Here is a 24879-nt window from a genome sequence, read left to right on the forward strand (position 1 = left end):
TTAATCATGCCATTGTCATCATTACTGGAGTAATTTCACACCAGACTATAATCAGTTGAGTCATGATAGTTTAATGCATCTGTTCTCCTTTTTGTTTCATAGATCCCAGGGCAACTGGGCCTAATTTTAGCACTGTGCTGTTCTGCTCTTGTACTTTTTGATGGTTTGAGTATAATTTGTGGAAAGTGTAGCCTAGTTATTTCTGCTCATTTGAATTGTTCAAACTGTCAATTTAATTTAGGCCTTTGTTTTCATACTTAATTTTTTCTGCACATTTTGCTTAGCGAATCAATTTGATATTGTGCTCTGTATCTGTGCATGTTTACAGGATAATCGCCATGTGTGGAGACTATTACATTGGCGGGCGCCGGTTCTCGTCCCTGTCGGACCTGATTGGTTATTACAGCTATGTGTCTTGCCTGCTGAAAGGTGAAAAGCTGCTATCACCCGTGGCTCCCCCAGAGGTAAGATTCCATTACGCTCAAGAGTAGAAACGGAGGTTAGACTTTTTTCCCCCCCTACATACTCAATTACAGTGCCTTCAAAGTGTTCACACCCCGTGACTTAACATTTAGTTGTTATAGGCCGGATTTAAAATGTATTAAATGTAGTTTCTTTTGGTCACTGGCCTACACAACACCCAATAATGTCAAAGTAGAATTATGTTTTTAGAAATATTTACGTAAGTGTCTTGGGTCAATCAGTTTTCAACCTCTTTGTTATGGCAAGCCTAAATAAGTTCAGGAGTAAAAATGTGCATAACTTAAATAAGTTGACTCGTTCTGTGTGCAATAGTGTTTAACATTTTATTTTTGACTACCTCATCTCTCTACCCCACACATGCAATTATCTGTAAGGTCGAGCAAGGAATTTCAAACACAGATTCAACCCCAAAGACCAGGGAGGTTTTCCAATGCCTCGCAAAAAAGGGCCTATTGTTAACCGAACAGTTGTGGCTACTTCACGTGGTGTATTGTTTTCTCTAACTTCTTGCCCTTTGTGCTGTTGTCTGTAACCAATTATGTTTGTACCATGTTTTGTGTTGCTACCATGTTGTGTTGCTACCATGCTGGGTTGTCATGTGTTGCTTCCATGCTATGTTGTTGTCTTAGGTCTCTCTTTATGTAGTGTTGTCTCTCGTCGTGATGTGTTTTTGTCTTATTTTTTTAAAATCCCAGCCCCTGTCCCCGCAGGAGGCCTTTTGGTAGGCCGTCATTGTAAATAAGAATTTGTTCTTAACTCACTAGCCTAGTTAAATAAAGGTAAAGATTTGGTAAACATTTAAAAAGCAGACATTGAATATCCCTTTGAGCATGGTGAAGTTATTAATTACACTTCGGATGAGCTATCAATACACCCAGTCACTACAAAGATACAAGCGTCCTTCCTAACTCAGTTGCCGGAGAGTTATGAAACCGCTCAGGGATTTCACCATGAGGCCAATGGTGATAGGAGAACTGAGGATGGATCAACAATATTGTAGTTACTCCACTGTCAATACTAACCTAATTGACAGTGAAAGAAGGAAGCCTGTACAGAATAAAAAGTATTCCAAAATATTCATCCTGTTTGCAACAAAGCACTGAACTAATACTAAAAAAATAAATGCAAATAACATTTTACTCTGGTAGGCTAGAGACAGGAAAATAACCACATTTATGTGTGGAATCAATTTATACAAATCTTTCCATACAAACATTTTCCTACCAAACTGGGCATGAAATATAAACAGTAGCTTACTGCTAACAAAGGAGCTATAGAATAATATAGTAGTTCAGTATAATGCTTCTAGAAAGAAATGGCTAAATGCAGAAGGAAAATACAACATTTTAAAATATGGCCAGATTAGACAGTGTGCATGTTCGTGACAAGTGGGCAGAAATCCACATAGTCATAGTGAGAGAGAAAAAAATATATTTTAATAAAAAATGTATTCAGGCTGTAACACAACAAAATGTGGAACAAGGCAAGTGGTATGAATACTTTCTGAAGACACTGTATCTGGGATTTGTCCCAACTTCCCCTACACCCCAGGCCATATTTCATAACTACTCTCAAGAGAGAAGCCAGGAAAATACTAATGAGAGGTGTCCTGGAGGGTGTCTAGTCAAATACTTTCATTTGGATTGCTGAGGGGAGGGTTTGAAGATTTTAGTGGAAGCATTGGTTAATAGTGCAGTTGTTTTTTAATAGTGTGCTTCTGTCTGTCTGCCTATGTGTGTAGCCTGTAGAGGACAGGAGGAGAGTGAGAGCCATTCTTCCATACACCAAAGTGCCAGAGACCGATGAGATCAGGTAAAACCTACAAAGACACATTTTATGGAATGTGAGTGCATGTTTGCCTTGTTGAAGGAGAGGACTGACAAGCACATAATCCGAATAATATAAAAACAGACCTTTCCCTGTCATTTAGCAAGACCCAGCACATTAACAGGTGAATCTGTCTATTCTTTGTCAGATCTGAGAAACGTCTTTCTGAATCCAAGCCTTAACACAGAGACACTGCTAGCTCAGTCTTAGCTGACTGGATAGAACCATGCAATTTTTCTTTACAATGGTGTGTAGCTTACAGGAGACACCTTGTGGTGAATCGGTGCTACTACACCCAAACATTGCTGCAGGTACTTGCTTCCATTCAGCACTGATATTGGGCGATTAAGCCTGGCTCGCAGTCAGCATTCCAATTCATCCCTAAGGTGTTTGATGGGGTTGAGGTCAGGGCTCTGTGCAGGCCAGTCAAGTTTTTCCACCAATCTTGACAAACCACTTCTGTGTGGACCTTACTTTGTGCATTGTCATGCTAAAACAGGAAAGAGCCTTCCCTAAACTGTTGCCACAAAGTTGGAAGCACAGAAACGTCTAGAATGTCATTGTATGCTGTTGCTTTAAGATTTCCCTTCACTGGAACAAAGAGACCTAGCCTGACCCATGAAAAATAGCCCCAGACCATTATCTCTCCTCTACCAAACTTTATAGTTGGCACTATGCATTTGGGCAGGTAGTTCTCCTGGCATGCGCCAAACCCAGATTTGTCTGTCTACCAGATGGTGGAGCGTGATTCATCACTCCAGAGAACGTGTTTCCACTGCTCCAATGGCGGCAAGCTTTACACCACTCCAGCCGACAGGGTGTGTGCACTGGCATTGCGCATGGTGATATTAGGCTTGTGTTCAGCTGCTCGGCCATGGGAACCCATTTCATGAAGCTCCCAACGAACAGTTCTTGTGCTAACGTTGCTTGCAGAGGCTTCAGCACTCGCTCTGTGAGCTTTTGTGGCCTACCACTTCACGGCTAAGCCGTTGTTGCGCCTAGATGTTTCCATTTCACAATAACAGCACCTACAGTTGACCGGGGAAGCTCTAGCAGGGCAGAAATTTGACAACTGACTTGTTGGAAAGGTGGGATCTAATGACAGTGCCACGTTGAAAGTCACTGAGTTCTTCAGTCGTTCTACAGCCAATGTTTGTCTATGGAGATTGCATGGCTGTGTGCTCGATTTTTATACACCTGACAGGTGTGGCTGAAATAGCCGAATACACTAATTTGAAGGGGTGTCCACATACTAGTTCAGTCGGCGATTAGCTGTAAAGCCTCAAGGAACCCCCACGGCCTTTAGATCTCTTAACTAAATAGACAATCATTATTGTGGAGAACAGTGTTATTTTTTGTGTAAAAGGAGACGCAAGTATAAGTACATCTGTAGCAAAACATTGACCTGTTCCTCCTGTCCGTCAGCTTCCTGAAAGGGGACATGTTTATCGTTCACAATGAACTGGATGACGGCTGGATGTGGGTGACCAACGTGAGGACGAAGGAGCAGGGCCTCATCGTAGAGGACCTAGTGGAGGAGGTGGTGAGTTAAAGATCAGTGCTCTGCACAGGCTTAAGATCAGCCCTAACCAGACACCATTCATTGTGCCCCAAACGGTGCACCATGTTGTGCACTACTAAAGTAAATGGGAAACTGTTGTGGTTTGCCAGTTGAAAACACCTTCTCAACTTTTTTAAAACTTTTCTTTTTTTTAACCCAGCCATTTGGTAGAAAAAAATGGTAGCCATTTTATAAGTATTTTCTGTCTTTTAAATTTGTCATTACTGCTCCACTGATTTGGTTGAACTGACATTGTTCTTGTTTTCAGGGACGGGAGGAGGACCCACATGAGGGCAAAGTGTAAGTTTGGATTTATTTTTATTCTCCTAGGTGGCCATACTATCCAACCCCCCCCCCCCCCCCCCCCCCCACACACACACACAGAACATCAACTTAATAGGAGAGCTTCACTTGTTAAAATGGCTATTATTTGAAGTTCATTATGTCCCTACCTTCTGGCTGCCTCTGTGCACGCAAACCATGGTTACAATATCTTCTATCCAACATATGTCTTCCTGTTGTGCAGGGAAGGGGAGTGTGGTGTATACAGCATACGTCGTTAGTGACGTTGACATAGTCGATGTTTGCATCCATGCGGCTCAGCGAGTCTCTGACGTAGTTAGTGACTCTGATACAAACACAATATGGCTGTATATCTAGGTGTGTTTATTTTGTTTGCCAGCCTCCCAAAGACGTGATGTCACAATTGACCAAGTCCAACAGGATCTATCAAGTTGTGATTCATCATCCCAGACTGACCTGACCCTTCTAAACCCCTCACTGCCCCTTTTTAACCCAGGACATATTGATCTGTCGGTTTTCTTTCCCTCTACTCTCTCCAATGGTCCATCCTGTCTTTAGCTGGTATCACGGCAAGATCAGCAAACAGGAGGCCTATAACCTTCTGATGACAGGTACCACTATACTTCACATATTACATGATCCTCACTATAACCTTCTGATGACGGGTACCACGGGTATACTCTCTCTGCACAGTGGGGGTTACGTTCCCATTTCTATGTGGTCTTCTTATCAACAAAATGTTCTGTTGCCGAAATATATGTTCCAATAATGTATTGGTAGTAAAACATCAATACTAAACATGTTAATGCCAACAATATCAGTGAATTTCTATCTCTCTCTCATTTAGTTGGTCAAGTGTGCAGCTTCCTGGTCCGGCCGTCAGACAACACACCCGGGGATTACTCACTGTTTTTTCGCACTAATGAAAACATCCAAAGGTTTAAGATATGCCCCACCCCCAACAATCAGTACATGATGGGGGGGAGGTACTACAACAGGTATGTGTGATGGGGGCTCATACTGTCTTCCAGTGCAGTAACTATGAGGCAGGCATTCAATAGAATCAGAAAATAACTGGTTAGGAAAACCCTGTGGCCTTACGTATAAAGATGTTGTGATATCCAGGTTTACAGTCCCACATAGAAATATAGCTTATACAGAAAGTACTAAATACTATTAAGTCTGAAGCGTTATGATGGTCACTGCTGGTCAGTAGAAATAACTGCTGTGCTCAGTCTCTTCTCTCGCTCTCTCTCGCTCTCTCTCACTCTCGCCCTCTCTCTCGCGCTCTCTGACAGTGTTGATGACATTATGGACCATTATAAGAAGGAGCAGATCGTGGAGGGCTACAACCTGAAAGATGCTGTTTCGGTGCAGGTAAGCCGGAGTTCAGACACCTCCATAGTTGTGCGACCCCTGTCATATCACTTTGAGAAGGCTATAGATTTACATGTATTTCATTTAATTGTGGTGTTTTATTGACATACATGTTTGTATTTCAGCACCAGGAACAAGTGCTCTCAGACTTGGTGGATGGCAAGGAGATCTATAACACTATCAGACGGAAAACGAAAGATGCATTCTACAAAAACATTGTCAAGAAAGGCTACCTCCTATTCAACAAAGGTACAGTTGAAGTCTGAAGTTTACATACACTTAGGTTGCAGTCATTAAAACTAAGTTTTCAACCACTCCACAAATTTCTTATTAACTAACTATAGTTTTGGCAAGTCGGTTAGGACATCTACTTTGTGCATGACACACAAGTAATTTTTCCAACAATTGTTTACAGACAGATTATTTTAGTAGAGAGGTGTAGAGGTCCTGGGTGACAGGCAGCTTAGCCCCAGTGATGTACTGGGCCGTACGCACTACCCTCTGTAGTGCCTTGCGGATGGAGGCCGAGCAATTGCCGTACCAGGCAGTGATGCAACCAGTCAGGATGCTGTGCCTTTAAACAGCTTGGAAAATTCCAGAAAATGATGTCATGGCTTTAGAAGCTTCTGATAGGCTAATTGACATCATTTGAGTCAATTGGAGGTGTACCTGTGGATGTATTTCAAGGCCTACCTTCAAACTCAGTGCCTCTTTGCTTGACATCATGGGAAAATTTAAAGAAATCAGCCAAGACCTCCAAGTCTGGTTCATCCTTGGGGGCAATTTCCAAACGCCTGAAGATGACCACGTTCATCTGTGCGTACTATTATTTGTAAGTATAAACACCATGGGACCGCAGCCGTCATACCGCTCAAGAAGGAGACGCCTTCTGTCTCCTAGAGATGAACGTACTTTGGTGCGAAAAGTGCAAATCAATCCCAGAACAACAGCAAAGGACCTTGTGAAGATGCTGGAGGAAACGGGTACAAATGTATCTATATCCACAGTAAAACGAGTCCTGTATCGACATAACCTGAAAGGCCGCTCAGCAAGGAAGAAGCCACTGCTCCAAAATCGCCATAAAAAGCCAGACTACGGTTTGCAACTGCACATGGGGACAAAGATCGTACTTTTTGGAGAAATATCCTCTGGTCTGATGAAACAAAAATAGAACTGTTTGGCCATAATGACAATTGTTATGTTTGGAGGAAAAAGGGGGAGGCTTGCAAGCCAAAGAACACCATCCCAACCGTGAAGGACTAGTGTGTTAAATATGGTGTAAACTCCCCCATAAACTTGAGGGAGTGAAGAAGTGCAGGCAGATGAGAGAATTTGGAAATTGACCTGACGTCTTCTCCTATCCTCCCTAACCCTCTCACCATCTCCAGGCAAAGGTAAGCGGTGGAAGAACCTCTACTTCATCCTGGAGGGGAACGACGCCCAGCTCATCTACTTTGAGAGTGAGAAGAGAGCCACCAAACCCAAAGGTCTGATTGACCTGAGTGTGTGCTCCGTGTACGGTGTGCACGACAGTCTGTTTGGCAGGTGAGACACTCCACGTTGATCTGAGTGGACATCGACAAGAATTAATCATTGCAAAATAACATAATAGCTACTTTATGGAGAGAAAATGTACTTACTACAACTGATATTATGTGGTTGTCTCAGCTAGTGATCTTAAGATGACTGCATTAATTGTAATTCACTCTGGATAAGAGCAAAATGTCATTTATTTTTTATTTTTGTTGTTGTGCTGAGTTTTGTACTTAGTTCTCCGCAGTCTGAATTTGATAAATTCTGAGTTTGATCAATTGGATACATTCGATTGGGCACGTACGTGTTCAGTAATACCTGGCTGTTCCTGTTTGCAGACCAAACTGTTTCCAAGTTGTGGTCCAGCACTTTAGCGAGGAACAGTACATATTCTACTTTGCTGGCGAGACTCCTGAACAGGCACAGGTTTGTACCGATCCCTCTTTGTTTGTATGTCTGTCTGGATGTTCTGTCCCAATCACACCTTTTCTTTAGTCTAACAGTGTTCTTTCCTCTCTGTAGGACTGGATGAAATGTCTGCACACGTTCTGCAGTAACCTTAGGAAACCCACCCAGCCCACTCCCAACAAGAGGCTCCGACAGGTACAAACACTGGCAATTCCAGTCAAATGCTGTTTGCATTGTGCATTTCAGAAAATGCATTTGCCACATGTATGCATGGTAAATCAAATTCATAACAAATTTGTTTGATATGGCAATACAGTATTGAATCTTGAAATGCAAGTTGGGCCTCAACTTCCCAAAGAACAAACCCTATGCATCACTCATCTCGTTTAAAAGAAAGATTGTTTACCAATATGTTCATTTGATATTATGCCATTATCCAAAGTGGCTTGTATGTGACCTAATGCGAGATTCAAACCCACTACTGTGGTGTTCCATGCACCTTACTCCTGTCGTCCTGGTGTGTGTGTGTCCCATCAGGTGAGCAGCCTAGTCCTGTATGTGGAGGAGGCCCACAAGCTGCCTGTGAAGCACTTCACCAACCCCTACTGCAACATCTACCTGAACAATGTGCAGGTGGCCAAGACCCACCCCCGAGAGGGCCAGAACCCCGTCTTCACAGAGGAGTTCATCTTTGAGTCAGTCCCAATTACAACTCCATTCAATGGCAATTTAGTATGAAATGGACATTTTGTATTTGGCTTCCATATACTATAACTTATACCATCACTCCTCACTGCACTTAGTAATATGTCCATAATATTGCATTGATACAATGGTTAGCTGTCATGTTTGGGTTCCTTACATTGACAGACATTTTTTGTATTCCCCTCAGTGACTTGTCGAGTGAAATCAACAGGTTTGAAATCAGCCTGAGCAACAAGACAAAGAAGAGCAAAGAAAGTGACATCTGTGAGTCGCCGTTCTACTTGGACTAGCCATCTCAAACCCTCTCCTTTTTATAATCCCATTCCATATAGATATGAGAAATGACTTGCGGCAGTGTGTTAGTGACCCTGTGTTCCACTCAATCTCCATCTCTCTCTCCCTCTGCCTCAGTGTTCATGCGTTGCCAGCTGAGCCGCCTACAGAAGGGCCAGATGATAGACGAGTGGTTCCCTCTGAGCTCCCACGTGCCTCTGAAGGGCATCGAGCCGGGCTCTCTGAGGGTCCGAGCCCGCTACTCCATGGAGAAGATCATGCCTGAGGAGGAGTACAGTGATTTCAAAGAGGTCAGACATACCCTACTAATGAAGATAATGAATGATTTCATCAATGTAGGATTAACAGTCAAATCAAAGTTTAGCAAAAGGCTTGTTTCCAGCTCCAACAAAGGTATAATGACCAGCACACACTCGGTGAACATCCAAAACAAGGATTAGCAGTTACCTGGTTACACAACCCTGCACCTTAGAGGCTGCTGCCTTATCTACATAGACTTGGAATCACTGGCCACTTTAACAACGGAACACTAGTCCCTATAATAATGTTTACATACTGCTTTACTCATCTCATATGTACTGTATTCTATTCTACTTTATTTTAGTCAATGCCACTCCAATATTGCTCGAGCTAATATTTATATATTTCTTAATTCCATTCTTTTACTCATAGATTTGTGTGTATTGTTGTGAATTCTTAGATACTACTGCACTGTTGGAGCTAGAAACACCAGCATTTCACTACACCTGAAATAACATCTGCTAAATATGTGTATGTGAACACTAAAATTTGATTTAATACACATACTCAGTGAGACATCCAAAACAAGGATCAGCAGTTGGTTACATAGTGTATTGTGATGTGCAGAGTACGTGTACTGGAAAAAGATAAGTGGAAAATGATCGCCCACTTGTTTTTACATTGCGTCGCTGACCCCAGTCTGTCCTTCGGTCCGTCTGTCCGTGTCCCTCAGCTGATCCTGCTGAAGGAGTTCCATGTGATCTATGCTCTGGCCCATGTGTGTGGGCAAGACCGCACCCTGCTGGCCAGCATTCTGCTGCGCATCTTCAGACACGAGAAGACAGAGGCCCCCTTACTCAGGACACTCAACGACCGAGAGATCAACATGGAGGGTATTGAGATGAATATTTACAGATATTCTATTGTTCTAGCGACATCATGCTATTTTAGTGACATAGCATTTTGCTTTGGCTGGGTCTTTATCATCCTGAAGTATCTCTATTTGTAGATGCTTGGAGGCAGATTGTGTTAGCTTTCATGTTGAAATCACACTGAGAGAGACACACACACACACCGTTGGCTGACGGAGTCCCCTCTCTCTGACGTTTCCCAGACGAGGCGACAACCCTGTTCCGAGCGACCACTCTGGCCAGCACGCTGATGGAGCAGTACATGAAGGCCACGGCCACACCCTTCGTCCACCACGCCCTCAAAGATACAATCCTCAAAATCATGGAGAGCAAGCAGTCCTGCGAGGTAAACGCACACTTTCTATTTATGCAGAAAGGCTTTTCATACTTAGAGGTAGCCTTGTTTTCTTTTAGCCCAAGCTCTACCTACTGTATCTGTTTTGGCTTGTAAAATAGTTTTGGCAACATCTGTGAAGTTACGTTAGTCACAACTCTTCCAGCTGAGAAGTGTGTGTGGGCTCCAACCCATTTATTTATTCATGTTATCTCCTGAGTGGAATGGAGCACTTGGTATTTGTAACATCATATTAGTAATTTGGCTACGCAGAAGACAAAACAGTAACTCATGACACAGATTCAACTTTGGTTCCTGCTTGTTATTCCCCAGTCTCTGTTGTGATCCCGCAGAACTCTGAATCTCTCTTCTTCTGAGACAGAGGGCATTACACACACTGTGACATTGAACATTGTTCTTGTACAGTTGCTTTCAACATCAAATCCTACTCTAGTGAAAGAAGAGGTCTCATGTAACACTTTCCTAATATTGAGTTGCACCCCCTTTTGCTTCAGAACAGTCTCAAACCCTTTGAATGGCACACATACACAATCCATGTCTCAAGGCTTGAAAATCATTTTTTAACCGGTCTCCTCCCCTTCATCTACACTGATTTTGAAGTGGATTTAACAAGTGACGTCAGTAAGGGATCATATCTTTCACCTGGTCAGTCTGTCATAGAAAGAGCAGGTGTTCATAATGTTTCTATGATGAAACATCTTTTTCCCTCCCTCCAGCTGAACCCCTCCAAACTGGAGAAGAACGAGGATGTGCATCTGAACCTGGCCCACCTCCTCCTCATCCTGTCTGAACTGGTGGAGAAGATCTTCATGGCTGCTGAGATCCTGCCCCCGTAAGCACACACACCACGTCCACACACACCACTCCACAGTGCATATACTAACACGGGAACCATCCACATGTGATATTAGGGTTGGGTGATATACGAACTTTAGTCATATCGTCGATTGTGACTCGTTTATTTGGACTAACAAAAAGACGAATCAATCCCAGTTGATCATTTGACTATAATTAAAACATTTCACTGTCTGTACTGTTCTGCTTTGTCAAGTGTAAATAGGCTTTCGTCTGTCATCGACGATGACGTCCCCATCGACGATGGCTGTCAATCATTGTCGACACCCGATGACATCGTTCATCGGCCCAACCCTAATAAGTAAGGAAGTGTATATTCGACCAGCAGAACACAAACTTAAGTTTAGGCATAGGGGTCGAAATCACTTATGTTAGGTTTTGGAATGAGGGTCAGAATAAGGTTGGGTATAGTTTGAGGTTAGGGAAAAGTAACATTGGGTTAGAGTACTACCACCCACCGCCATTAATTTTCTGCCAGTAAAATATACACTGCCAGTAAGAAACCATTTCCATAGTTTGAACCTTATATCATGACGTTCTTCTGTTGTACAATCAATTTATTATGTCATCGGGCAAACCAACAAATTAACTGAACACATGAAAGTAGATCCATAGGGTAGTTTGACGTGTATATTTAAGTCATATTCCAGTACTCACACTTTCTCTCTCATTGACCCTTCCAGAACTCTACGATATATCTATGGGTGTCTACAGAAGTCAGTGCAGCAGAAATGGCCCAACACCACTATGAGAACCCGGGTGGTCAGGTAACTAACTATAGACACCATAAATCTACTTTGCTATCTGCAAGCCTCATGTATAGGCATTGCATACAATTGGAATGGTGAAGCCCTTGGTCAAGGGGGAGCTCTATTGGGAACATTTAACTGTAAGTTCTACATGTGATGAATACAATTTTGATTTGAAGTACTGATTTCTTGTTTGGCTATTCCAGTGGCTTTGTGTTCCTGAGACTGATCTGTCCTGCTATCCTCAACCCAAGAATGTTCAACATCATCACTGGTGAGCTTCGATGTATTTCAGAAATTGATTATTGCTTAGCTTGGAATGAACAGTATGATGTCCATACATTACTTAATATCTGTGTGTGTTCAATTGTTTTTTTTGTGTAGACCCTCCCTCTGCAACAGCGGGACGTACCCTCACTCTGGTTGCCAAGTCTGTCCAGAACCTGGCTAACCTGGTGGAGTTTGGTGCTAAGGTAAGACCTCAAAGCTCCTACGCTTCTATCCCTGTGTCATCTAAGCACAGGCAAACCAAAGTGTAATCCTTCACAGCTTTGTGTTGTACCTGGTTCAGGGAACAGTAGTTATTATATTGGGAGAGTTTATTTTGCATGGCGTGGGGGCTGGAGTTTGTATATTTCAGACCATTCCATTGGGCTCAAGTGAAATCTCCACCTACCCAGGACATGGGGCCATGCAAAACAGACTCGCCCATTCATAACTCTACCATCTGTATGTCAGAAAGTAATGGAGTGTTCCTCTTTTCAATCCAGGAGCCCTACATGGAGGGAGTGAACCCCTTCATCAAAAACAACAAACATAGGATGATCATGTTTCTGGATGAGTTGGGTGTAGGTTACCTGTTTTCATTTCCTTTAGACATCATTGGAACTCTTAGGTACTTGTAGACGTCATAGCAATTCTCTCCCAATGTCTAGGGACGACATTAATGTGTGTGCATTTGTGTCCTTTCTAGAATGTCCCTGACCTCCCTGAAGCTACAGAGCACTTTAGGACAGACCTGTCCCGTGACCTTGCTGCCCTGCATGAGATCTGTGTCTCACACTCAGACGACCTCCGCACCCTGAGCAACGAGAGGGGAGCACAGCAGGTGTGTGTTAAGTTTTAATGTCACATGCACTAGTACAGTGAAATGCCTTTCTTGCAAGCTGAAAACCCAACAATGCAGTAATCATTATCAATGTAGCACTAAAAATAGCAGGGTAGAATAAAAACACGAGAAATCGAAATAAGAACACGAGAAAGGAAGAAGCTATATACAGGGTCCGTTCCAATACCATATTTACAATGTGCAGGGATATTGGAGTGATAGAGGTAGATATGTACACTATATATGTACACTATATATACAAAAGTATGTGGACACCCCTTGAAATGGGTGGATTTGGCTATTTCAACCACACCCGTTGCTGACAGGTGTATAGCACACAGCCTTGCAATCTCCATAGACATTGGCGGTAGAATGGCCTTACTTACAAGCTCAGTGACTTTCAACGTGGCACCGCCATAGAATGCCGCCTTTCCAACAAGTGTAAGTGCTGCTGTTGTCAAGTGGAGACGTTTAGGAGCAACAACTTTTCAGCTGCGAAGTGGTAGGCCACACATGCCCACAGAACTGGACTGCAGAGTGCTGAAGTGTGTAGCGCATAAGAATTGTCTGTTCTCGGTTGCAACACTCACTACCGAGTTCCAAACTGCCTTTGGAAGCAACGTCAGCACAAGAACTGTTCGTCGGGAGCTTCGTGAAATGGGTTTCCATGGCCAAGCAGCTGCACACAAGCCTAAGATCACCATGCGCAATGCCAAGCTGGAGTGGGGTAAAGTTTGCTGCCATTGGACTCTGGAGCAGTGGAAATGTGTTCTCTGGCATGATGAATCACACTTAACCATCTGGCAGTCCAACGGACTAATCTGGATTTGGCAAATGCCAGGAGCACTCTACCTGCCCGGTATGCGTAGTGCCAACTGTAAAATTTGGTGGAGGTGGTCTGGGGCTGTTTTTCATGGTTCGGGCTAGGCCCCTTAGTTCCAGTGAAGGGAAATCTTAACACAACAGCATACAATGACATTCTAGACTATTCTATGCATCTAACAGACCCATCTCAACAAACCACGATGGTTTGTTGAGAAGGGTGTGGAAGAACTAGACTCGCCTGCACAGAGCCCTGACCTCAATCCCATCGAACACCTTTGGGATGAATTGTAATGCCAACTGAGACGGGCCTAATCGCCCAACATCACTACCCAACCTCACTAATGCTCTTGTGGCTGAATGGAATCAAGTCACAACATCTAGTGGAAAGCCTTCCCTGAAGAGTACAGGCTGTAATAGCAGCAAAGTGGGGGCCAACTCCATATTAATGCCCATGATTTTGGAATGAGATGTTCGACAGGTGTCCACATACTTTTGATCATATAGTGCATTTAACCAGCTTTTTGACTATGTTAAAGGGACAATCTGTTTCACCCATTTTGGGATTTCTGAATTAAATAGATTCTTTAAAAAAAATTCTCACCTTTATTTAACCAGGTAGGCCAGTTGAGAACAAGTTCTCATTTACAACTGCAACCTGGAGATGCTTAATATGCGTCTGGAAGGAGAGTTTACAGTCTAGCCAGACACCTAGGTATTTGTAGTTGTCCACATATTCTAAGTCAGAACCGTCCAGAGTAGAGGTCGACCGACTATGATTTTTCGATACCGATTATTGGAGGACAAAAAAAGCCGATACCGATTAATCGGCCGATTTATTAAAAAAAAAAAAAATTTTTTTTTAAATATATATATCATACACACACACATTTTTGTAATAATGACAATTGCAACAATACTGAATGAACAATGAACACTTTTATTTTAACTTAATATAATACATAAATACACACACAGCTCTGAAGTGACAATGATACTGAAGAGTCTGCTTAGGAGACAAATACTTGCAACTGTTTGAATAAAAATAGAGTTTAAGTTACCTGTGATGAATGTTGAAAACAAAAACTTTAATTTCTATATGCAGGAAATCCTATTTTAATAATGGGCATGGTAAGAATTGACAACCAAAGTGCGAGTCATAATTCCCATGACACCTAGCAAAATCTGAAAAGCGGTTCCTTCATTTATTCCATAGGATATTTTTAAATTCACTTAAAATAAGGTCTGTGTTTCGTGTAGGCTTACATCACCGTGTAGATATCCATAGGACAAGGTAACTCTGATCAATATTGGCTAAATATAAGCGAAGATTAAAAAATATATAGAGTGGATTAATGAAAATATGTTGACAAACGTTACCTTATCCTAGTGAGATTTACACGGGTATCAAAACGTCGAGGCGGTTTAAGCCTGCACGAAACACAGACCTTATTTGAAGTAGATCAAGACATTCTCTATGGAAGACGCAAGTTATTACAGGAATTATAACGCGTCGACTATTTCTCTCTAAACCATATACCTTTGACTAATCCGGAAACTATCACCTCGAAAACAAAACGTTTATTCCGTTCCGTATTTTATCTAACGGGTGGCATCCATGAGTCTAAATATTCCTGTTACATTGCACAACCTTCAATGTTGTCATAATTACGTAAAGTTCTGGCAAATTAGTTTGCAAAGAGCCAGGCGGCCCAAACTGTTGCATATACCCTGACTCTGCGTGCAATGAACGCAAGAGAAATGACACAATTTCACCTGGTTAATATTGCCTGCTAACCTGGATTTCTTTTAGCTAAATATGCAGGTTTAAAAATATATACTTGTGTATTGATTTTAAGAAAGGCATTGATGTTTATGGTTAAGTACACATTGGAGCAATGACAGTCATTGATTGATTGTTTTTTATAAGATAAGTTTAATGCTAGCTAGCAACTTACCTTAGCTTACTGCATTCGCTAACAGGCAGGCTCCTCGTGGAGTGCATTGTAATCAATGCAAGATTGGATCCCCTGAGCTGACAAGGTTAAAAATCTGTCGTTCTGCCCCTAAAGGAGGCAGAACGTTCCTAGGCCGTCATTGAAAATAAGAATGTGTTCTTAACTGACTTGCCTAGTTAAATAAAGATTAAATAAAGGTGTAAAAAAATATATATATATATACATCGGCAAATCGGCGCCCAAAAATACCGATTTCCGATTGTTATGAAAACTTGAAATCGGCCCCGATTTTAATCGCCCATTCCGATTAATCGGTCGACCTCTAGTCCAGAGTAGTGATGCTAGTCGTGCGGGCGGGTGCAGGCAGCGATCGGTTGAAGAGCATGCATTTAGTTTTACTTGCATTTAAGAGCAGTTGGAGGCCATTGAAGCTCGTTTGGAGATTTGTTAAGTGTCCAAAGAAGGGCCAGATGTATACAGAATGGTGTCGTCTGCGTAGAGGTGGATCACCCTCGGCAAGAGCGACATCGTTGTAACTTACACATTCCTCATGAGCTTAGTTCAACTGTCATACCCCATCAGAACCCAAAACATTTAAGCTTGTTTCACTCCAATGTGTGTAAACAAACACTATATAGCCTCAACTCAACATTATAGTTTTAACCATGTTATCATGGATGGTCAGTCCTTGCATCCGTAGCTATGTCTATGAATTTTAGTGGTTACATTTCTCCACTCTATCCCTCTGCTTTTTAGCAAAACAGGGGCAGGGTATACACTTTATTGTTACAAATGCTGATTTCCCCTTTTAATATGACAATCAGTACCAGAAACATGCCATGTCGTCATGATTGTAAACCATGGCTCTGTCTCGCTTGTTTTCTCTCTTTGTAGCACGTGCTGAAAAAGCTGCTGGCCATCACTGAGCTCCTTCAGCAGAAACAAGATCACTATGCCATGTCCAACAGCAACAGGTAGTACAGCACTCCTCTCTCTCTTGCTCTCTCCCTTTGTCTCCCTGCACAGAGACGCACAGGGGACCTGACTCAGCATGCTCCAATCATTACCATGGCACCCCTCCATCTCCCATCTCCTCCGACAGTCCCACCCACCACATTGCCCATGCCAGGAGAGCTATGCAATGAAAGCAGCAGAAAACTGAACCAACGCAGTACCTAAACAAAAAAACTAAACTTGCACCAGACTGCTGTATGCGCAGGAAATGTTTTTTTTCTTCTTCTGAAAACAGTGTTCATGATTCTGTGACTTGGGTACATGTATGCGTATCATTCCCCTTCATCAAGAGGGTCAAAGATTTGATTTCAAAGTAAAGCTTCGCATGCCCAAGACATGTTTTTCCACACAGCACAGGTTGCCAAAGTATATCTATCTCCCTGCTCAATATGAGGAAAGTCAAATGACATGAAGAAGCTACAGTCAACCCTGTAATGCTTTTTACTGTTATGGTTGTGACAATGTCCAAAGTGCTGAAAGTAGCGTTTCTATTTGTCTCCAGTATTTTGGGGTCCTTTCTCTGTATTTTTGTCTGGAGATTCTTGCAGAAAGTATGTTTATTTTATCTATTAAAAAAAAAAAATCTTGCTGGAATCATGAGTATATATAGTTGAGAAACTTGTTTTTTTTTCTCCTTCCAATTGTATCACATTTTGATTGTTTGGTTCACTCTTCCTTAACTTCTCAATGCCAGACAGATGCAGAATAAATAAAAAATAAAGTTAAATGTTTACAGCAGTAAATCTTTGAATAGTACCGATTGTATCAGACATGCATGCACTTATTAAAGTTGTTTTGTAAAGTAGATAATGGAGTCATTCTTCCCCAGGTAATTAGTGATTGTTATGGCCTAGAAACCCAGGTTTGAGATTTAAGAGCAGCCTTGTATCATAACTTTTCAAAAATGTGTATTGAAGTATGGCAAATGAATGTTGGCAAGTTCACTGTGCTCAGAGCCTAGTGATGTTATGCCCATGGAATATACACATTTTTACTACATAAGAGCAATTTAAAAACTAATTTGCATTTCAAAGTTGACACCCAACTTGAAAAAAATAATAATACAATGTTTGTCATCGGTCATCCAGATTTTGATCAGTCCACTCCTATAAAACAGACAGAGCTATTTAATGACCTGAAAATCATGAGGCACTGGTAGCAAAAATGTGTTGGATGTGGTTTTGACTCACCTCTTCTGTCATCTGGGGCTCTTTCACTACATGATCATCCTCGTATCCTCTTTCTTTTCCTGTAAAAGAGATTGAAAATATATATATTTGTACTTTTTCTCATAGTGCACAATCGGGTGGTATATGTAGTATTGTTGACCTGTGTAGGCTTTAACTGACTGGACTGCAGCAAGGTAAATCATGGAGATCGGTCTGCTGGAAGATGTTTTAGTACACCACATTTGTTTTTAAGAACCTCTGTTTTCCTTGTTTGCACCTCATGATCATCCCTTCAAGTCATGCACACCCCCCCCCCCCCCCTGTTGTCTAGTGTACATCTGTGTCATGACAGCTCCATGGTAAACACTGTGTGAGAAGTGACTGTCCAGAGTTCATAGCAGGATGGATGTGGAAGGGGTTATGGTGGCATGGTCAATAAATGGCATTAAGATGTAACTGATGTACAGTCCTCAACAGTGTGCACTTTGTCTTGCAGGACTGAGTGCACCATCATGGCATTGGCTGCCACCATCCAGGTAATGTGATTTTTACCAATGGGACGAGGTCAGTCAGTCAACCATGTACTGGCATGGAGCGCTGGACCGAAAAGCTAGGTGGTTTTGTATTGAGCATGTAGCTTTCTGGACATTATGATCCATTATGGCCGACTGAGTCCTGCAATGGGAAAGTGACTGACTGGATCTGGGAATCTCTTGCCAGTCCCAAAGCCCTTGAACAGACACTGGTGAAATAATGAGTAACTCCTTACTTAATGCTAACCTGAACTATATTCAAGCTTGAGGGCCAAATCAGACAAGAGGACACTTTGAAGACTGTTTGCCTACATGGCAGAGTTATATAGCTTACAGAGAACTATAAACTGGACCATCTCCTGTATGTTGACTGGCTTGGCCTTTGTCCTGAATTTGGGCTGACTTGAACCCTTGAGGTCCCTACACATTTAGCCTCCTTGTCAACAGTGGAACCTTCCCGGAGGACCTTGGGTCAGAGGCTAGCCAAAGCACCGTAGCGATAACAACGACCTTCAGGGAAATCTAATGTAGCACCGATCCAAGAAAGCCTTAACTCCCTTTCTACACACCACTACTTCACTTGATTTTACAACCCAACCTCTTCCTATCTCCACAATGGCCGCATATGCGCGCGCACGCACACAGTACCAGTCAAAAGTTTGGACACCTACTCATTCAAGGGTTTTCTTTGTTTTTACTATTTTCTACATTGTAGAATAGTGAAGACATCTAAACTATGAACTAACAAATGGAATTGTGTAGTAACCAAAAAAGTGTTAAACAAATATTTTCAAAGTAGCCACCCTTTGCCTTGACTGCTTTGCACACCTTTGGCATTCTCTCAACCAACTACAACTGGAATGCTTTTCCAACAATCTTGAAGGAGTTCCCACATATGCTGAGCACTTGTTGGCTCCTTTTCCTTCACTCTGCGGTCCAACTCATCCCAAACCATCTCAATTGGAGGCAAGGTCATCAGATGCAGCACTCCATCACTCCTTGGTCAAATAGCCCTTACACAGCCTGGAGGTGTGTTGGGTCATTGTTCTGTTGAAAAACAAATTATAGTCCCACTAAGTGCAAACCAGATGGGATGGCGTATCGCTGCAGAATGCTGTGGTAGCCATGCTGGTTAATTGTGCCTTGAATTCTAAATAAATCACTGACAGCGTCACCAGCAAAGCACCCCCACACCACTTCCTCGATGCTTCACGGTGGGAACCACACATGCGGAGATCATCCGTTCACCTACTCTGCGTCTCACAAAGACACGGCGGTTGGAACCAAAAATCTCAAATTTGGACTCATCCGACCAAAGGACAGATTTCCCCCATCTAATGTCCATTGCTCATGTTTCTTGGCCCAAGCAAGTCTCTTCTTATTGGTGTCCTTTAGTAGTGGTTTCTATTCAGCAATTTGACCATGAAGGCCTGATTCACGCAGTCTCTCCTGCACAGTTCATGTTGAGATGTGTTTCTGTTACTTGAACTCTGTGAAGCATTTATTTGGGCTGCAATCTGAGGTGCAGTTAACTCTAATGAACTTATCCTCTGTAGCAGAGGTAACTCTGGGTCTTCCTTTCCTGTGGCGGCCAATTTCATTATAGCGCTTGATGGTTTTTGCGACTGCAGTTGATGAAACTTTCAAAGTTCTTGACATTTTCCGGATTGACTGACCTTCATGTGTTAAAGAAATGAAGGACTGTCGTTTCTCTTTGCTTATTTGAGATGTTCTTGCCATAATTTGGATTTAGCCCTATTTGGTAAAAGACCATCTTCTGTATACCACCTCTACCTTGTCACAACACAACTGATTGGCTCAAACGCATTAAGAAGGAAAGAAATTCCTTAAATTAACTTTTTACAAGGCACAACTGTTAATTGAAATGCATGCCAGGTGACTAACTCATGAAGCTGGTTGAGAGAATGCCAAGAGTGTGCAAAGCTATCATCAAGGCAAAGGGTGGCTACTTGGAAGAATAACAAATATATTTTGATTTGTTGAACACTTTTTTGCTTACATGATTCCAATTGTGTTATTTCATAGTTTTAATGTCTTCACTATTATTCTACATTGTAGAAAACAGTAAAAAATAAAGAAAAATCCTGGAATGAGTAGGTGTGTCCAAACTTTTGACTGGTACTGTATGTGTGTGTGTGTGTATATATATATATATATATGTACAAATACACATCACTGAAGCTACTAGCTATATATTTTATGAGCTGCTTTACCTGTTGATAGGATACACGTAGGCTTATGTGACAAAACCAGTGTTTGTGTATGACTGCTAAATGGAGATGTACTATAGGTTCATATTTGTATCATAGCTTAACAGTTTGTAGGACCTATTTGTAACCTGTGAATATGTAACCCTATGGAAACTAACCTGATGTCTGGGCCTGAGAAACTAAAGGAACTGGCAAATCTTCCCTTTTAAGCCTGAGCTCATCAACAGAAGCTTTCATATAATTGCAACTTCAATGTAACCCTCACTAACCCACCTTCCTTGGCGATACACTAACCAAGATCATACAGAGAACTTCTGTGCAGGCCAAGCCCAGATTCACCACCCTGTCATTTGGATGAGAACTGGTTGATTTTGTACAACCATCGTCTGCTTTTCCGAACAGCTCAAAGTCAGAGACTTGGAGCCGATAATCTGTAGTTTCTCAGTTTAGATGCACTGAAGATTACACAGACCTGACCCAAGTGTTCATAGACTAGACTATCGATATGGGTGACAACTCCTCTCTCTTCAAAATGTACAAATGTAACTGTTCTGCTTCCTCTTCATTTCATATAGCGGATGTGTTCATTTTAGATTTTTCTACCTGATAGACAGAACTGTGAATCTTTTGCATCTTAGATACACTTGTTTGACCTGGCTAAATAAAACTGTTAGTATGTTTGGCAAAAGGTATTGCTTCATTTGTGCAAGACTATTTATTCTGAAGTGGTCTTTAACAGAATATCTTCTCCTTACCTGACAGCCATTCCTATCACACAAAATGAACATGTTACTCAAGTCAGCTGATCATTTCTACCTCCCCAGTTGTGTGGTAGTGCAGCCATGTAAGTATACACTCTTTTTGCGCAATGCAACAATTGCATGTGTTTGTAACCGACAGATTAATTCATTAATTCAATACACTGAGTATACCAAACATGAGGAACACCTTCCTAATAATGAGTTGCACCCCCTTTTGCCCTCAGAACAGCCTCAATCGTCAGGTCATGGACTCTACAAGGTGTCGAAAGCGTTCCACAGGGATGCTGGCCCATGTTGGCTACAATGCTTCCCACAGTTGGCTGGATGTCCTTTGGTTGGTTGGTGGACCATTCTTGATACACACAAGAAACTGTTGAGTGTGTAAACCGGTATGACTGGCACCTACTACTATACCTCCGTTCAAAGGCACTTAAATCTTTTGTCTTGCCAATTCACCCTCTGAATGACACACACACAATCCATGTCTCAAGTCTTTAACATCTTTATTTAACCTGTCTCCTCCACTTTATCGACACTGACTGAAGTGGATTTAACAGGTGACATCAATAAGAGATCCTAGCTTTCACCTGGATTCACCTGGTCAGTCTGTCATGGAAAGCGCATGTTTTGTATACTCAGTGTTTACGAACATACATGTTGGAGTTTGTGCCAAAGTCAGCATGGGCCCTCTCCAAATCAAATCAAACGTTATTTGTCACATGCGCCGAATACAAGTGTAGACCTTACCATGAAATGCTTACTTACAAGCCCTTAACCAACAGTGCAGTTCAAGAAGAGTTAAGAAAATATTTACCAAACTAAGGTAAAAAGAAACAATTAAAATAATAAAGGTTCATTTTGTGAGCGTTCACCTCGTTTCAGAAATTCATGCTTTTTCATGAGTTTTTATCCCTGTGTAAAAATAAAATGATTGTCCGTAAAACAACACCATGAATAGCATTTGTATAATTTGGATTTGCAGTCACAACTTTGATCAAGCTTTCCACCTTGTGGTTGGATTTGGAATCATCGCGTCGCACATCTTTAATAAGAGTTTCTTTGTCCTCCTTCAGTCCCATACATTCTGTCAGATAGCTATAACAAAATGGAAAACAAAACTAGTTTGAAACTTAATAGATTACTGCATTGAATGAAAACGTGAGAGAATACTACCCTGCTTTACAATACACTATGAAAGTATGTTAGTTGCCACTTGCAGTTCTCGAAGGCCATGTTGGTTAGGGCCTCATTCCATTTCAGCCCTTATCCCCTGAAACGGGGCCATGCTCTTGTCTAGAACAGAGCCCTGGTGCTGGCCTACCTCTCCATGCTGAGGCCGGCCTGCGACGCACTGTTCAGGATGGCCGTCGTGGCGATCTCAGACGGGGGAAACAGCAGGCCAGTGTCCATCAGGGTGGCACGAGTCAGGAAGTCATCAGCACTCTTCCTCAGAGACTCTGGGTTCTCCAGAAGAGGGTATCTTGTCTAAGGTAAAGGTCACCAATACAGTGCTGTTATCTGAAGCCTAACCCGCTTGGTTTTCTATTCATAACACACCTACAAGTCTGCAAAATCGGTCTTTAAATCTCAGCTGCACACTTCATTAGGTTATCTTCATCTGCTGTATCTCTACTGAGCTTCAATGACCTGGCAAGTATCTCCATTTCCATCCATCCACCTTGAGGTCTATGAGCAGGCACTCCATCAGTCTGTAAAGGGTGTGTTCCACCAGGTGGAAGTTGAGCTGCTGAATGAGAAGGAGCACATACTCCAAGATCTGCTCCAGAGCCCTCTCCTGTCCGGCCGCACTCTTGCACAAGATCCCCCACAAACTGGGTGCTGGACACGTTAAAGTCATCCACCTTACAGGACAGGTAGGCACAGGTCAGCCTGAAAGAGAGAAAAGAAAGAGGTAAGCCAGGGAAGAGGTGGGATGAAAAGAGTGGGAAGTTAGCAAAACAATAGAGCAGAGGAAGGAAAAGTTGTGAAGAGAGCATGAGGAGAGAGACATTGAGGGTATGTACTGTTAGTTCAGAAATCAAGTGTATCTGTATTTACCTGAATAGGAGTAATCAGAGGAGCCTATATACTGTATTTCTTAATATAAGAATATAGGAGTACTAGTCAAAATCAAGCCCTTGACTACTCACATGATTGTTCTGGGGTGGTATTCCATTAGTGAGTTGTTCAGGTAAAATCTCCAGAAATACATGATGGCTGTACCCTGTTGATGATTGCAATGTTAATCTCTTACATAAAACCGGTTAGGTCGGATTTACGGTGTACCCTAATGTCGATTAACTGAGAACTAAAGTCTCACATAATTGGTCAGCTGCTCAAATAAGTTCTGGGTCCATACATTTTTAAAAATTCAAAAGATGCCAACAACTGCGAAATCTTGATTTGTCCAAATAACCAGTGACGAAAAACACAAACACCGGAACTACTGCTGCCTTATCCTATGAATCCCATTCAGTCCCTACAGATTCTCTCGGTTCACATGCAGTATATTTCCATGAGTGATTAGGTGTACCTTTACAAAATACATACAACAGACTTGGGCATCACAGGCTTGAAAGCATTACAGAAGTCAAGCAGTCTCTTCTCATAGTGCCTGAAGAGGACGTCCTCCTCATGAGCCTCCAGGAACAAGGAGTCACTAACCCCATGCTTTTTTAAGGAAGGGATAAAGGAAAGGATGAGAGACGACAACGTTGGGAGGTGGCAAATATAATCATAAAGTTGTAGTGCAAAAAAAACGAAACACTGTGACTCATTATCACATGTAATGTAATATGCTACAAATAATTTTACCTTCCCACTGGTGAGCATTTTGTTGCAATATTTCCCGGTTGGGTTCATATCTCAGTTTCATACTTTCTTCTTTGTCGAATGTCCAGAACTTTCTCTGTGAGCTATTGTGAAACGTGGTAAAGCTCTGCACATAACAGAACATGTAGGTTGTCAGGATGTCATTGAATCGCAGATACTGACACCAAACATGACATGTTCAAGGTAAGTTACCTAGCAAGCTAGCAAATTCTTTAGCCACCTACAATAGCATGGGACAGTACGTTGCCTGTTAAATTGAAAACGTTATTAGATCGTTCAAAGAAGCAAACTGGGCTGGGTCTCCCAAAAGCATCGTAGCACTAAAATAATCTTAATTCACCGAGGTAAAAACAGTTTTCAAATTGGATATTCGCGCTTTCAAACCACTTGAGCCACAGACTCCAAATAAGTGTCATGATGTTGGAAAAATAGCGCACAACATTGCATAGGTCTTATTTTCGCGATTTGGACATTAATTCGCTTTCCAAAGCTAATAAACATGTGGAAATGTGAGCAGCATTTTGTATTCCTCGTTGAATTAGTTAGGGAGCATAAACAAGTACAAACTTTTTTTACATTCAAATTTCAATAGCTCTTTGGTCATGTGACCTACTGACTTCAAACAAGGTTCAGCATGTCCACTGAGTGGGCCTAAACATTGCACACCATTTAGTTTGTCCATTTTCATCTCACAAGATTTTACATGAATTTTTCCAAATGTAATATTTCAATAGCTCCTTCATCATGTGACCTACTGACTTCAAACAAGGTTCCGAATGTCCACTGAGTGGGCCTAAACATTGCACACCATTTAGTTTGTCCATTTTCATCTCACACGTTTTTACATTAA

General features: G+C 42.0%; 1 protein-coding gene and 1 pseudogene across 2 annotated transcripts in view; one reads left to right on the plus strand and one right to left on the minus strand.

Annotated features, from left to right (window-relative positions):
- The window catches only part of LOC120047874 (ras GTPase-activating protein 1-like), a 47553-nt gene extending 26111 nt beyond the window's left edge, over positions 1-21442 (plus strand). Inside the window, exons 3-29 of one of the 2 annotated variants that reach the window (XM_038993484.1) lie at positions 329-464; positions 2225-2295; positions 3736-3853; positions 4140-4171; positions 4733-4785; positions 5022-5172; positions 5473-5551; positions 5677-5800; positions 6940-7096; positions 7423-7510; positions 7607-7687; positions 8030-8187; positions 8385-8461; positions 8609-8781; positions 9465-9624; positions 9846-9988; positions 10714-10829; positions 11049-11153; positions 11536-11619; positions 11808-11875; positions 11986-12074; positions 12372-12449; positions 12575-12709; positions 16384-16463; positions 18169-18208; positions 21199-21280; positions 21422-21442. In XM_038993484.1, coding sequence (XP_038849412.1) covers positions 329-464; positions 2225-2295; positions 3736-3853; positions 4140-4171; positions 4733-4785; positions 5022-5172; positions 5473-5551; positions 5677-5800; positions 6940-7096; positions 7423-7510; positions 7607-7687; positions 8030-8187; positions 8385-8461; positions 8609-8781; positions 9465-9624; positions 9846-9988; positions 10714-10829; positions 11049-11153; positions 11536-11619; positions 11808-11875; positions 11986-12074; positions 12372-12449; positions 12575-12709; positions 16384-16463; positions 18169-18208; positions 21199-21280; positions 21422-21423 — 2680 coding nt within the window. In that variant the 3' untranslated portion in view covers positions 21424-21442. Of the gene's footprint in view, positions 1-328; positions 465-2224; positions 2296-3735; positions 3854-4139; positions 4172-4732; positions 4786-5021; positions 5173-5472; positions 5552-5676; positions 5801-6939; positions 7097-7422; positions 7511-7606; positions 7688-8029; positions 8188-8384; positions 8462-8608; positions 8782-9464; positions 9625-9845; positions 9989-10713; positions 10830-11048; positions 11154-11535; positions 11620-11807; positions 11876-11985; positions 12075-12371; positions 12450-12574; positions 12710-16383; positions 17309-18168; positions 18209-21198; positions 21281-21421 lie in introns of those variants that run through there. The other variant, XM_038993567.1, reaches the window with a different exon arrangement.
- A 322-nt stretch (positions 21443-21764) lies between these two features.
- Positions 21765-24626, minus strand: LOC120047995 (annotated as a pseudogene).
- Positions 24627-24879: the final 253 nt, after the last annotated feature.

The sequence above is a fragment of the Salvelinus namaycush genome, chromosome 1 (genome assembly GCF_016432855.1).
Source record: "Salvelinus namaycush isolate Seneca chromosome 1, SaNama_1.0, whole genome shotgun sequence".
NCBI classification, from domain to species: Eukaryota; Metazoa; Chordata; class Actinopteri; order Salmoniformes; family Salmonidae; genus Salvelinus; species Salvelinus namaycush.